Genomic DNA, 13,147 nt, shown 5'->3' with positions numbered 1-13,147 from the left:
AAGCCAGCTTTTTCACTCTCCTTTTTCACCTTCATAAAGAGGCTCTTTGGTTCCTCTTTGCTTTCTACCATAAGGGTGGTGTCATCGGCATATCTGAGGTTATTGATAATTCTCCTGTCAATTTTGATTCTAGTTTGTGACTCATCTAGTCTGGAATTTCGCATAATGTGCTCTGCATATAAGTTAATAAGCAGGGTGACAATATACAGCCTTGATGTACTCCTTTCCCAATTTTGAACCAGTCCATTGCTGCATGTCCAGTTGTAACTGATGCTTCTTGACCTGCATACAGGTTTCTCAGAAGGCAGGTAAGGTGGTCTAGTATTCCCATCTCTTTAACAATTTCCCATAGTTTGTTGTGATCCACACAGTCAAAACTTTCGTCAATGAAGCAGAAGTCAATGTTTTTCTGGAATTCCCTTGCTTTCTCTGTGATCCAGCAGATGGTGGCTGTTTGATCGCTGGCCTTTTCTAAACCAAGCTTTTACTTCTGGAAGTTCTGGGTGTACTGCTGAAGCCTAGCTTGAAGGATTTTGAGCATTACCTTCCTAGCATGTTAAATGAGCGCAATGATTTAATATTTGTGTTTATTTTTATAGGCTAATGTTTCCAATGATCACTGGCCATCCTTGGTTCAAGAAGCTACAGCTGAGGCCCTGAAACTTTGCTTTTGTCCACTGGCTGTCCTTTTACAAGCTTTGTTACAATTCAAACGCAAAATGGGAGCAAGGTATAAAGAATCTTTGTTCATTTTTTTTCTTAAAATGTTTCTTCACTTTCACTCCTTCTGGGAGACAAAAGTTTAGAATGAATTTAACAAATTTTGATGTTATTCATATATATATTTCTGCTTTGGAAAGGCTGATTCTAGTAACCCAATAAGGAAGAAAATAAAGTCTTACAATTAAAAAAATAATAATTTGGTACACAGATAAAAAGAATATGAGAGATTTGCATGATAGCCTTTCAAATGAAGAAGGCCTTGGTATTTTTGGTCTTAAGTGTTTTAGGATGAGACGACAGTGTAAATGTAGATTCTAGTAACAAGCAAAATCCAAAAGGCTTAAGTTCAAAGCTAGATTGACATAAGTTCTTGCAGAGCACAATAAGCTATGAAAAAAGTAATAAATATTGAAAAGGCAGAGACATTATAAACAATGTGGCTTTTAATACCTAGAAAATCCAGAAGCTTCACAGTATTAAATGTAGAAATTTTAGCAATCTTTTCTTTGGAAGGTGGGGGATGAGGTCAGAAATAAATTTGAAGAAAATCACTTAAGTGTTATATGGATGAAAAAACAGGCAAGAATATTTTGAAATTCTGAGAATAATATCTAGTCTAATGGATATCACACATAATATAAAGCAAATATAAAGTAAAACAGTAGTTTAGGCACATATATTACTGGAACAGAATTAGGTATTGTAGGCATAGAGCTTAACACACAAATATGTGGCAAAGGTCACATCAGCACCACGAAATAGGAGTGAAGGAAGAGTTAAAGACCTATGACTAATATAGCAGTCCCATCTTCATTTCTGTTATGTATTTATTTTGCCATTTTTTTACATGACGAATTTCACCAAGAAATGTTTTAGGCTATAATTTGAAGTTCTTAATGAACTCTTTCTGCCAAAGCTCAGTGTATATCACCTCAGTTCAGTTCAGTTCGGTTGCTTAGTCGTGTCCGACTCTCTGCGACCCCATGGACTGCAGCACGCCAGGCCTACCTGTCCATCGCCAACTCGTGGAGTTTACTCAGACTCACGTCCATTGAATTGGTGATGCTATCCAGCCATCTTGTCCTCTGTCCTCCCCTTCTTCTCCTGCCTTCAGTCTTTGCCAGAATCAGGGTCTTTTCAGATGAGTCAGTTGTTCACACCAGGTGGCCAGAGTGTTGGAGTTTCAGCTTCAGCATCAGTCCTTCCAATGAATATTCAGGACTGATTTCCTTTAGGATGGACTGGTTGGATCTCCTGACTTAGAGAGCCTTAACCCCCAGCCCCCTGTAATCTCTGTGAGCAGCAACCAAAATCAGCTCAAATAAACATACTGCTTTACTTTTGATTCCTATGTAAACACATCTTAAGCACAAGTTCTTTAGCTCCTCCTGCTAACCAGTTGCTACTTACAAAATCTTCTTGTTCAGCAGTTCTGAAGTTACCACAATTTGTGTTATTTCTACCCATACATAAGTCTTTGGAGTCATAAATATTAGTAAAATTGGAAAGGAGAAATTAGAACACAACTCTAAATCAGCCTGTTATTACATAAGGTCACATACTATACAGGTTTAATACATGAAAGCATATGCTAAAAGCCTGATATTGTACACTTAGCCTCTATTGTAGATGTTAAATATTTCTAATTGTTCCAGTGCACATTATCTTTGTATCATTTATTTTCTGCCTGCTTTCAAGGAGGATTAGAAATAGAGCAGTCAGAAGTGCTCATAAAACGAGTCATTTTCCCATTTTTTTTGGAAAGGGCCTGATTTGTCTGCAAAATGAGAGTAATAGCAGCAACCAGCCTTACAAGGTTGTAAATGTTAAGTGTGACCATATGTGTAAAACATTTGGCATACTACTGCATAGCACATAATAAATACTTCATAAATGTTAACCATTATTACCCTTTTTGTTACATGTATAAAAAATTTATAAAGTAATCAGCACATCATCTGCAGAAGAATGAGAAAGATACGTGTGTGTGAGACTAGTAGATGAAGTATCTTAATTTATATGCTTTGGACTAAAAGTGAGTATCTTTTTCCTAGAGAGACACGGCGACTTTTGGAGAGAGTTGTGTATCAGCCTGGGTATCCCAAATCTATTGTTTCAACAGCACGTTGGTACCTTCTGAGACACTTACATGCCAAAAATGACTACGAGCTCATTGATGTAAGACCCTGATTTTATTAAAAATATTTCATTGTGGACCTTTGCTGTATGAGAGCTGAGTGTTGCTTTGTCCTGTGCTTTGCATCCAGTGGTTAGGTTGCCTAACCAGCATCCCTAACCACTGGATGCCAGTAGCAGTGCCTCCACCCAGCTTACAGCAGCTGAAAATGTCTTCTAGACATTGCCAAATAATACCTCAGGTGTCATCACCGCTAGTTGTCACCACCAATTTAACATGTAGGAAATACACTCTTCTGAAGTGCTCGGTAGCATAAGAAAAGATAGACGAAGGTTCTGGGTTCTGGTTGTAGTATTTCTTACAACCAATGCAGAGAAGGCAGTAGAGGGGTTTGGAAGTAGCAGAAGTTAATGGGATGTTCGTATTGTCTTTGGAACAGTTTGCTTCTTGGTGTCTGCTATAAAATGCACATGGCAGTTTCTGCTCCAGGTCTCATGGAATGGCTCTGGTTTCTAAACATGTAAGCATATACAGTTGACTCTCGAAGAACGCATATTTAAATGGTGTGATTCCTCTTATACTCAAATTTTTTTCAGTAGTAATTACTACAGTACTCCATGATCCTTGATTAGTTGAATCTACGGATACCAAGGGCCTACGTAGGTGGCTGACTATAAGTTGTATGTGAATTTTTGAGCATATAGAGGGTCTTCATCCCCAATCCACATGCTGTTTAAGGGTCAGCTGTGTGTGTGGATTCTTTTTAAAAAGATAGAGTATGTAAGACATGTATTGGGTCTAAATTCTTACAACTTCAGCCAACAGTTTTAAAAACACAATGAAAACTAATGAGAAGCTTTTTTTTTTTTTTTTAAACATTCACAGCCTTGGGAGAAGAGATAAGTGTCTCCCTAGAGCACAGAGTAGGCATGTTTACTGCCAGTTATAAAAGAGTCAAGTGTCCTAGGCTCAGGGTTCCCCTCTTGTCATGCAACTCACTGTGTGTGGGGGATGCCATGTGCACCCATTCCACCTCACCCCTGTGAGACTTAGAGGGTGAAGGGAATGGATGCAGATATAATGATACTCATGTTGTTTGCTACACCCTGAATGATGAAGACATTTGTCTCTGACCGACATGTCCCATGTCTTCTGGCAGTGTTTGTGAAACTGTGGCAGGCTAACTTGTTAGCTTGCTAATAGAGCAACATTTCAGAGACCTTCTCAGTGTTTGAAAATGAACAACTGAAAAACGTGTTAGTAATCAAATGAGCAACAGAAATCAAAGCTTCTAGTTTGTGGAATTGGTGAAAATTATGGAAAGGTTCTTAATGGAACTTAGAACCTCACTGCTTGATCTTAAGCTCTGGTTTTAAAGCAGAGCAGTGTCATTTGGACAGCCCTGTGCATAAAATGGTCTTTGGGGTATGGGTTTAGAGGTGACAGTGTTGTAAACAAAAGCCTCCAATCAAAACCTTTAACTTTATGCACCACTGTCAGTGGTAACAATCAGCATGTTGACATCTCTACTGTTGAGTATTTGAATAAATAGTGCTTATGTGATGTTAGCTTTGAAATTTATTTCAGCAAAAATGACTGAAAGGTTGCACAGAGTCAGATCTTCTTGTATAGTTTGGTGTTGCCCACTGCCCTTTGGCTTAAGAGAATACTAATGTTCCTGTCTGTGATTTCCCACAGGTGCTGGTAAACAATGCCAAAACTCACGGAGACACAAGAGCATTGGAACTGAATCAGAAATTGTCCTCACAGTAACAGTGCTTTATTTTATAGTAAGCAGGAAAAGAAAAATCTATTAGAAAGAATGAAACAAAGAATCAAGACTTTTCCCCAAAGCAACATTTTAAAAAGCTATAGTTATAATCATCCATTCCTTTTTAAAATCGAAAGACCTTTAAGTTCTTAAGCTAGGGATGTAATTTTCCATAAACTCTTAATATAACTTTAATTTGAAAACATTTTTTGATTTTGAGAAGTCTATAATGAAAAAAAAACCGTGATTCCCTTAGTTGTTCATTAGTTATTTGTGAATCATTATCTTCTGTATCTTGCATGGTGCACAATAGGACTTTTTTTTGGTAATCCCTTACAATAAAGCCTTAATAGCCATTTGCTAAATTATATGCAAAATGAGATTAGCACAGTACAGAATTTTATTTGTTAAGAAATAAATTAAAAGTTTTAATTCCTCCTGTGAATTCTAGAGTTCAGCAGACCAATTCATCCAATATCCAGGTAGTCTTATAATCTGTTTTACTAGTGCTTCATCTTGGGTTCTATTGAAGAAGTATAATATAAATGTTAGGTGAGTCCTAGACTGCTAATTGGGCTTCCTTGGTTGTTCAGACAATAAAGAATCTGCCTGCAATGTGGGAGACCTGGGTTTGATCCCTGGGTTGGGAAGATCCTCTAGAGGAGGGCATGGCAGCCCACTCCAGTATTCTTGCCTGGAGAATCCCCATGGACAGAGGAGCCTGGTGGGCCACCCTCCATGGGGCTTTAAAGAGTCGGACATGACTGAGTGACTAAGCACAACACAGACTGCTAATGGGTATGTTTATAGAATTCAAAACACTAAAGTGTAAGGCTACATTTAAAAAATGGACGAACATTTTTCAAAAATAATGCTGACAATATTTAATCGATCATGCAATTCCTTCATTTATGCTAAAAAGATGAACTTTTCTTAAATAAAAACAAAAATGGTGTCTTGTTTTCTTTATAGTATCAATTCAGATATAATTTCAGAATTTCAAATTTAAAGACTTGAAAGTATAGTGTCTTATTTTATTTTTTCAAAAAGCCTTTTATATTAGTTTGAAGAAGCTGTATGTCACTTGCTTTGGATCTTTGGTTTTAAAGTGTTTCATCTATTTACATAAATTATTTATTGTGTGAAAATAGGTGGTATAATTTATATATGTAGCTTTTCTGAACCATAAGCTCCACAGTGTTACTTTGTGAGATAGTACAAATTGATAATATTCTGTAATTAAATTTTACTCCAAAGGTTAATCTTTTGAATGCCTGTATTTGGCTGAATATTATCATCATTGAGACCTATTCAATCTGAATCTTTAACGATGGGGGCTAGGACTTGGCATTTTAAAGGCATGGCTAAGAAATTCTAATCTTGGGCCATTGATGCTTGTGAACCACTGGATTAATGCAATGATGACCCTGCCCTTTACTTCTTTCTTTCATAAGGCTAAGCACTTGCCATTCTGTGCCCATGTCTTCCTGTCCTCACAGCTGTCAAACCGATTTGTGCTTTTAACAGCCTGGTCGTCAGACTTGGCAAGGCTGTGCTAAAGAGGCTGCCCACGCAGCCCATGCCCACACCCTCCTGCTTCCTCGAGGGCGTGTTAGCCTTCACTCCCACAGTGGACTCATCTGTCTGCTTACACGTTTACGAGTCAGTTCTTTTTTTTTTTTGGAGGCTAATTATTTTACAATGTTGTAGTGGTTTTGCCATACATTGACCTGCGTCAGCCATGGGTGTTCATGTGTCCCTCATCCCGAACTCCCCTCCCACTCCCCGTCCCATCCCTCAGGGTCATGCCAGTGCACCAGCCCTGAGCACCCTGTCTCATGCATCAAACCTGGCCTGGCGATCTGTTTCACATATAATATACGTTTCAGTGCTATTCTCCCAAATCATTCCACCTTCGCCTTCTCCCACAGAGTCCAAAAGTCTGTTCTTTAAATCTTTGTCTCTTGTGCTGTCTTGCATATGGGATCATCATTACCATCTTTCTAAATTCCATATATATGTCTTAATATACTGTATTGGTGTTTTTTTCTTTTTTCTGACTGACTTCACTCTGTATCATAGGCTCCAGTTTCATCCACCTCATGAGAACTGATTCAAGTGCATTCTTCGAATAGCTGAGTAATATTCCATTGTGTACATGTACCACAGCTTTCTTATCCATTCATCTGCTGATGGACATCAAGGTTGCTTCCATGTCCTGGCTATTGTAAACAGTGTGACATGCAGACACATACAGATAATACAGATGGCTAACACATGAAAAGATGCTCAACATCACTCATTATCAGAGAAATGCAAATCAAAACCACAATGAGGTACCATCTCATGCCAGTCGGAATGGCTGCTATCAAAAAGTCTACAAACAGTAACTGCTGGAGAGGATGTAGAGAAAAGGGAACCCTCCTATGCTGTTGGTGGGAATGCAAACTAGTACAGCCACTATGGAGAACAGTGTGGAGATTCCTTAAAAAGCTTGAAATGAACTGCCATATATCTCAGCAGTCCCACTGCTGGGCATACACACCGAGGAAATCAGAATTGAAAGAGACACATGTACCCCAGTGTTCACTGCAGCACTGGTCACGAGTCAGTTCTTGTTCTCCACTTGCTTTCTGGGCTGGTACTGCTTCACAAGGTCACTTTCACCTACGCTGTGGACTTGGCTAACTTTTGCTCCAAGACTGTAATCAAGGAGTAAACTTTTGACTCCACTGCCTAGTTCTGGCCTCCAGGAACTTCAAGCCCAGATTTTTTAGAAAATAAGATTAGAAAGTACTGTAGTTAATACTATTCTCATGTAATTCTCTCTCTCTTTTTGCATTGCTGTATATTCACCCTCTCTACTTGTTGCCTTCTCTTCAAATTGCTCCTCAGTTACTGTGAGCCTCAGTCATTCCTAACCATATAATTTATAGAACTGACTTCATGCCAGACCTGTGTTTTAAACATAGTTATTTAATCCAAGTTGGTAAAGAAGAGTGATGCTAAACAGCATACTTAAAGCAGAGAAACTGTGAGGTGAATCAGTGTTACCTGATTCTAAGAAGTGGCCGAAATTTCTTTTCAGAGTTTATATGTAAGTTTGATTAGAGTACATTAAAATCATTTCCTGACATATCAATATTTAGCATTCATAATAAGTGTTTCATTATTTTTATCACTGAGAAGTATAGTGCATTTTCTGTGAATTCTTACCATTTGCTATTATTAACAATTAGTCAACTTGATTAATAATTATTATTGATTAGATACATGTAGCCTAGCTTGGCATCTGATAGTCATTTCTGGCTGGAAAGTCATTTTAGCTTATGAGTAAACTTTTGGAGCACAGTCTGTTTGTTTGGGATCACTTGTCATATTTCTTAAAGTGCCCCTTGTGTTAAAAAAACACAACCTTAGTTTATTTTAAAAAAAAAACCTTAGTTTTAAATTACTCTGCTCCTTTTTCACTTTACAAAATGAGTTGACAAGCTTCATTTAATCTGAGACTAAACAAAACAGGATTGGTCAAAAATACTCATGTTGTATATTATAGGAATTAATAGCTGTGGTTATTTAAACTGGTATGAAACTTTAGTTAGGTAAATATTTAGTATTAAGTCATATACAAATATGAAAAGATAACATATTTGGTTTCTCTACAGAAAATTAGTTATCTGCTTCAGGGAAATTTTATTGGAACACAAAAATGAAGCATATTTTATTTATGAATCAGTGTGTCTTACAGATTCATTTTAATTTTTGTGCATTAAAAAATGTGGAAACTTTGTTTTGACAAAGTTGACCCTTGTCTCTGGACAGGTCTTCCTTTTTCCCACTTTAGTTTTATTGGATAGAAAACTCAGACTCCCAAAATGCTTGTTATGACATAGCCTTCAGCTGCTGATTATAAACTGACCTTCAATTTGCAGGAGAGGATTTTTGTTTTGCCTTTGTTTTTGTCTTTTTTGCTTTAGAAAGATACATTGTGCATCAGATTCAGGTAGAGTGATCTGTTCATGTTTAGGTGATACATGTTTATTTTGCATGGGTGCTAGTCTCTGCTCAGTCGTGTCTAGCTCTTTGTGACCCTACAGACTGTAGGCTGCCAGGCTCCTCTCTATGGGATTTTCCAGGCAAGAATACTGAAGTGGATAGCCATTCTCTTCTCAAGGGGATCTTCCTGACCCAGGGATCAAACCCGTGTCTCCTGTGTCCGCTGCATTGGCAAGTGGGTTCTTTACTACCGAGCCACCTGGTACTTTTTATACAGATAAACTAGAAAGTCCATAAGGAAGGCTGAGGACCAAAGAACTGGTGCTTTCGAACTGTTGTGTTGAAGACTCTTGAGTGTCCCTTGGACTGCAAGGAGATCCAACCAGTCCATCCTAAAGGAAATAAGTCCTGAATATTTGTTGGAAAGACTGATGCTGAAGCTGAAGCTCCAATATTTTAGCCACCTGATGCAAAGAGCTGTTTCATTAGAAAAGACCCTGATTCATTAGAAAAGACCCTGATGCTGGGAAAGATTGAAGGCAGGAGAAGGGGATGGCAGAGAATGACACAGTTGGATGGCATCACTGACTCGGTGGACATGAGTTTGAGCAAACTCTGGGAGATGGTGAAGGACAGGGAGGCCTGGCATGCTGCAGTCCATGGGGTCACAAAGAGTCGGACACAACTGAGTGACTGGACGACGTCAACGAAAGTAAAAAGCCAGAAAATACCTTTATTTACAGTATACACATAACTTTTGGTTTAGAAAATGTAATCATTTAGGCCTATTGGACCTAAAGACCACTTATAGTGTCTAGCTGTCCACATACTATATAATAATGGGTTTTTCCTCTCTATGGATGATTAGGAACTTTTTGAATAACAGTATTTATTTTAAATTCTGATTACCTGAACAAATACCCTTATACAACTCTTTAATTTTTTTATAAATGCTATTTTTATTATTTTTTTAAATTTAAATTTATTCAGTTTAATTGGAGTCTAATTACATTACAGTATTGGATTGGTTTGGCCATACATCAACATGCTATTTTTAAATTTCTTCACAACACTGCGAAATTTAAAAATAGCATGTTAATGTATGGCAAAACCAATATAATAATCCCTATGACAAAACTACTTGTTATATTTATTCTGGAGAGAAGAGAAGTAATGAAAAAATGCTTATCTTGTTATTATTTCTGTTTGTGGTAGCAGAATAATGGCCCCCTAAGGTGTCTGTGTCCCAACCCCTGAAATTTGTGAATATGTTGCAGATATGACTTAAGGTTGTGGACCTTGAGATGGGGAGATTATCCTAGATTGTCTGGGTGAATCCAGTTTACTCATAAGAGTTCTTAAAAGTAGACAGCCTGTCAGAGGGATGTGCTAGTGGGAGGTCAGAGAGATTCAGTATTGCCGGCTGTGAAGATGGAAGAAGGGGCTGCTAGGCACATTAATAAGGGCAGCCTCCAGGAACTGGAGAAGGCAGGACACGCTGTCCTGCCGGGTTCCCGAAAGGGATGCGGCCCGGCTGGTACTTTGATCATAGCCTGGGGAGACCCATGATGGACTTCTGACTTACAGAACTGTAAGATAATTAATTTATATTTTTCAGCCGCCAAGTTTGTGGTAGTTTGTTAGGGTAGCAGTAGAAAATCAGTACATTGCTCACTGTGATTGCTGTTAAAATGAATACTTGTACCTTTGAATCTATTTCACCAGATCACTGCAGTTGAGAATCATCCTCTAAATTGTTGCCAAAAAGGGGGTCATCAGATACAAGATAATGAGTTATTAAAAATGGTTACTGTGAAAAGTACTTGGCCCTTAGGACTATGTGGCTGTTTATTTCTGTAATAAATGTCTGAACTATTCTCTCTCAAGAGTCTCCTTACAACACAGTATCACCGACTTAGCTGATTACATATTATGCTTTGCTTAATTCTCTTTAAAAGAAACTACACTGGATTATACTCACAAAACCTAAGTGATATGTTTCAAACTCAGTTTCAGTGTTGAATGGGGATGTGCCTGGATAAGTCTTTTTATTTTAATTTCTCTAAAACTTTATTCAGAGTTACTCACCTCACTGTTAAGGTGTACAGTTAATGCTCTGTGCCAGTGTTACTAGAACTGCCAATTGCCAGCAATGGATTGTGAGAAAACCCATTTCCTAAAAACCCCTGAAGTTAAATTACTCTTTTTAAAACATAGCAAACTCCTAAAACTTGCAAAAGTATACATGTGCCGTTTTCCCATCAGTCTTTAAATCTGAACCTAGATTATTAATCTACATCAATGGATGTTAAAAATGAAGTCATTTTAACAAATTATGCAAATCAAAACACCACCAGTTGATATGAGTATTTTACAAACGCTACATTACATATTACCTTGCAATCTGAAACATTAAATCTCATGTTTGTGTGAGTTTATGTTCGATAATTGAAACTTCACAGAATTCAGCAGGAAATAAAGTATAAAAAAAATTAGCTCTGTACATTAGTTCCAACTATTTTACAACCTATAAGGCTTATGTCATAGTTCAGCACCAAAAAGATCCACAGAACTTCCTAACCCAGTCTTATTCATTCCATGCGATAGTTTTTGTTATTATTGTTATTTTTAAGGTGAAAGTCTGAGAGAATGCTTTATATATTCTACTTCCAGACCTTGGGAAGTGAAATACTTTTGGCTGGTCATGTGATGTAAAAACTTCAGTTGTACATTTTATTTATTTATTTTTAAGCAATAAGTGATGTTTTATTTCTCTTTTTGGCCACATCACTTGGCATGTGGGATCTTAGTTCCCTGGTCCAAGGATCGACCCCACAACCCCTGCCCTGGAACTGTGGAGCCTTCACCACTGGACCACCAACAAGTCCCTGACCTTTTAATTTTTAATGTGAATGTGGGAAATCAGGGCCTTGAGCTAGATTTCTAATGGAAGCATTCCATTATTCTAAGGCTACCAAAGTTTTCCAAGTGCAAAGTGAGCTAAAGCAAAACGCTGATGTAAACTGACTAATGCAGCTCATGCAAAGCAGCAGCTGGTTTTCAGTTAGCAGCCCTGCCCTGCCCGCCCCTTCCCCCCACCAGTGCTCACAGACCTTAGGGTAGAAGCCCTTCTCAGAGACCCTCACTGTAGGAACGTGGGTAATCAGTTCTAGGTACACGAGTAGACCTTTACTTTGAAAATGACTTAATGGAAGCCAGTCTCCATAAATACTTGACTGGAATTGTGTGTGCAGGCGAAAAAGGTTATACTGTATTCTTATCTATTGTTCAGTCCCTCAGTTACGTCCAACTCTTTGCAGCCCCATGGACTGCAGCACATGAGGTTTCCCTGTCTTATCACCAACCCCCGGAGCTTGCTCAAACTCATGTCCATTGAGTCGATGCCATCCAACCGTCTCGTCCTCTGTCATCCTGTTCTCTTCCGGCCTTCAGTCTTCCCCAGCATCAGGGTCTTTTCTAATGAGTCGGTTCTTCACGTCAGGTGGCCAAAGTATTGGAGTTTCAGCTTCAGAATCAGTCCTTCCAATGAGTATTCAGGACTGATTTCCTTTAGGATGGACTGGTTGGATCTCCTTGCAGTCCAAGGGGCTCTCAAGAGTCTTCTCCAACATCACAGTTCAAAAGCATCAGTTCTTCAGTGCTCAGCTTTCTTTATAGTCCATCTCACATCCACACATGACTACTGGAAAAACCATAGCCTTGACTAGACGGACCTTTATTGGCAAAGTAATGTCTCTGCTTTTTAATATGCTGTTTAGGTTGGTCATAACTTTTCTTCGAAGGAGCAAGCATCTTTTAATTTCATTGCTGTAGTCACCATCTGCAGTGGTTTTGGAGCCCAAGAAAATAGTCTATCACTGTTTCCATTGTCTCCCCATCTATTTGCCATGAATTGATGAGACCAGATGCTATGATCTTCGTTTTTTGAATGTTGAGTTTTAAGCCAGCCTTTTTACTCTCTCACTTTCATCAAGAGGCTCTTTAGTTCCTCTTTGCTTTTTGCCATAAGGGTGGTGTCATCTGCATATCTGAGGTTATTGATATTTCTCCCCACAATCTTGATTCCAGGTTGTGCTTCATCCAGCCTGGCATTTCACATGATGTACTCTACATATAAGTTAAATAAGTAGGGTGACAATATACAGCCTTGACATTCCTTTCCCAATTTGGAACCAGTCCATTGTTCCATGTCCTTTGCTAACTGTTGCTTCTTGAGCTGCATAAAGATTTCTCAGGAGGCAAGTAAGGTGATCTGGTATTCCCATCTGTTGAAGAGTTTTCCACAGTTTGTTGTGATCCACACTGTCAAAGGCTTTAGTGTAGTCAACAAGGAAGAAGTGGATATTTTTCTGTAACTCTTGTTTTTTCTATGATCCAATGGATGTTGGCAATTTGATCTCTGTTTCCTCTGCCTTTTCTAAATCCAGCTTGAATATCTGGAAGTTCATGGTTCATGTACTATTGAAGCCTCTCTTGGAGAATTTTCAGCATTACTTTAC

The 13,147-nt window shown here is 38.4% G+C and overlaps 1 protein-coding gene across 1 annotated transcript in view; it reads left to right on the top strand.

The window, feature by feature from the left end:
• The window catches only part of SKIC3 (SKI3 subunit of superkiller complex), a 101,758-nt gene extending 96,927 nt beyond the window's left edge, over positions 1 to 4,831 (top strand). The window contains exons 40-42 of the mRNA XM_052643318.1: positions 600 to 730; positions 2,778 to 2,901; positions 4,559 to 4,831. Of these exons, the coding sequence (XP_052499278.1) occupies positions 600 to 730; positions 2,778 to 2,901; positions 4,559 to 4,633 (330 nt within the window). The 3' untranslated portion in view covers positions 4,634 to 4,831. The remainder of the gene's footprint in view (positions 1 to 599; positions 731 to 2,777; positions 2,902 to 4,558) is intronic.
• Positions 4,832 to 13,147: the final 8,316 nt, after the last annotated feature.

The sequence above is a fragment of the Budorcas taxicolor genome, chromosome 7, assembly GCF_023091745.1.
Source record: "Budorcas taxicolor isolate Tak-1 chromosome 7, Takin1.1, whole genome shotgun sequence".
NCBI classification, from domain to species: domain Eukaryota; kingdom Metazoa; phylum Chordata; class Mammalia; order Artiodactyla; family Bovidae; genus Budorcas; species Budorcas taxicolor.
Note: the sequence above shows the minus strand (reverse complement) of the source record. Positions and strands in the feature narration are given on the sequence as shown.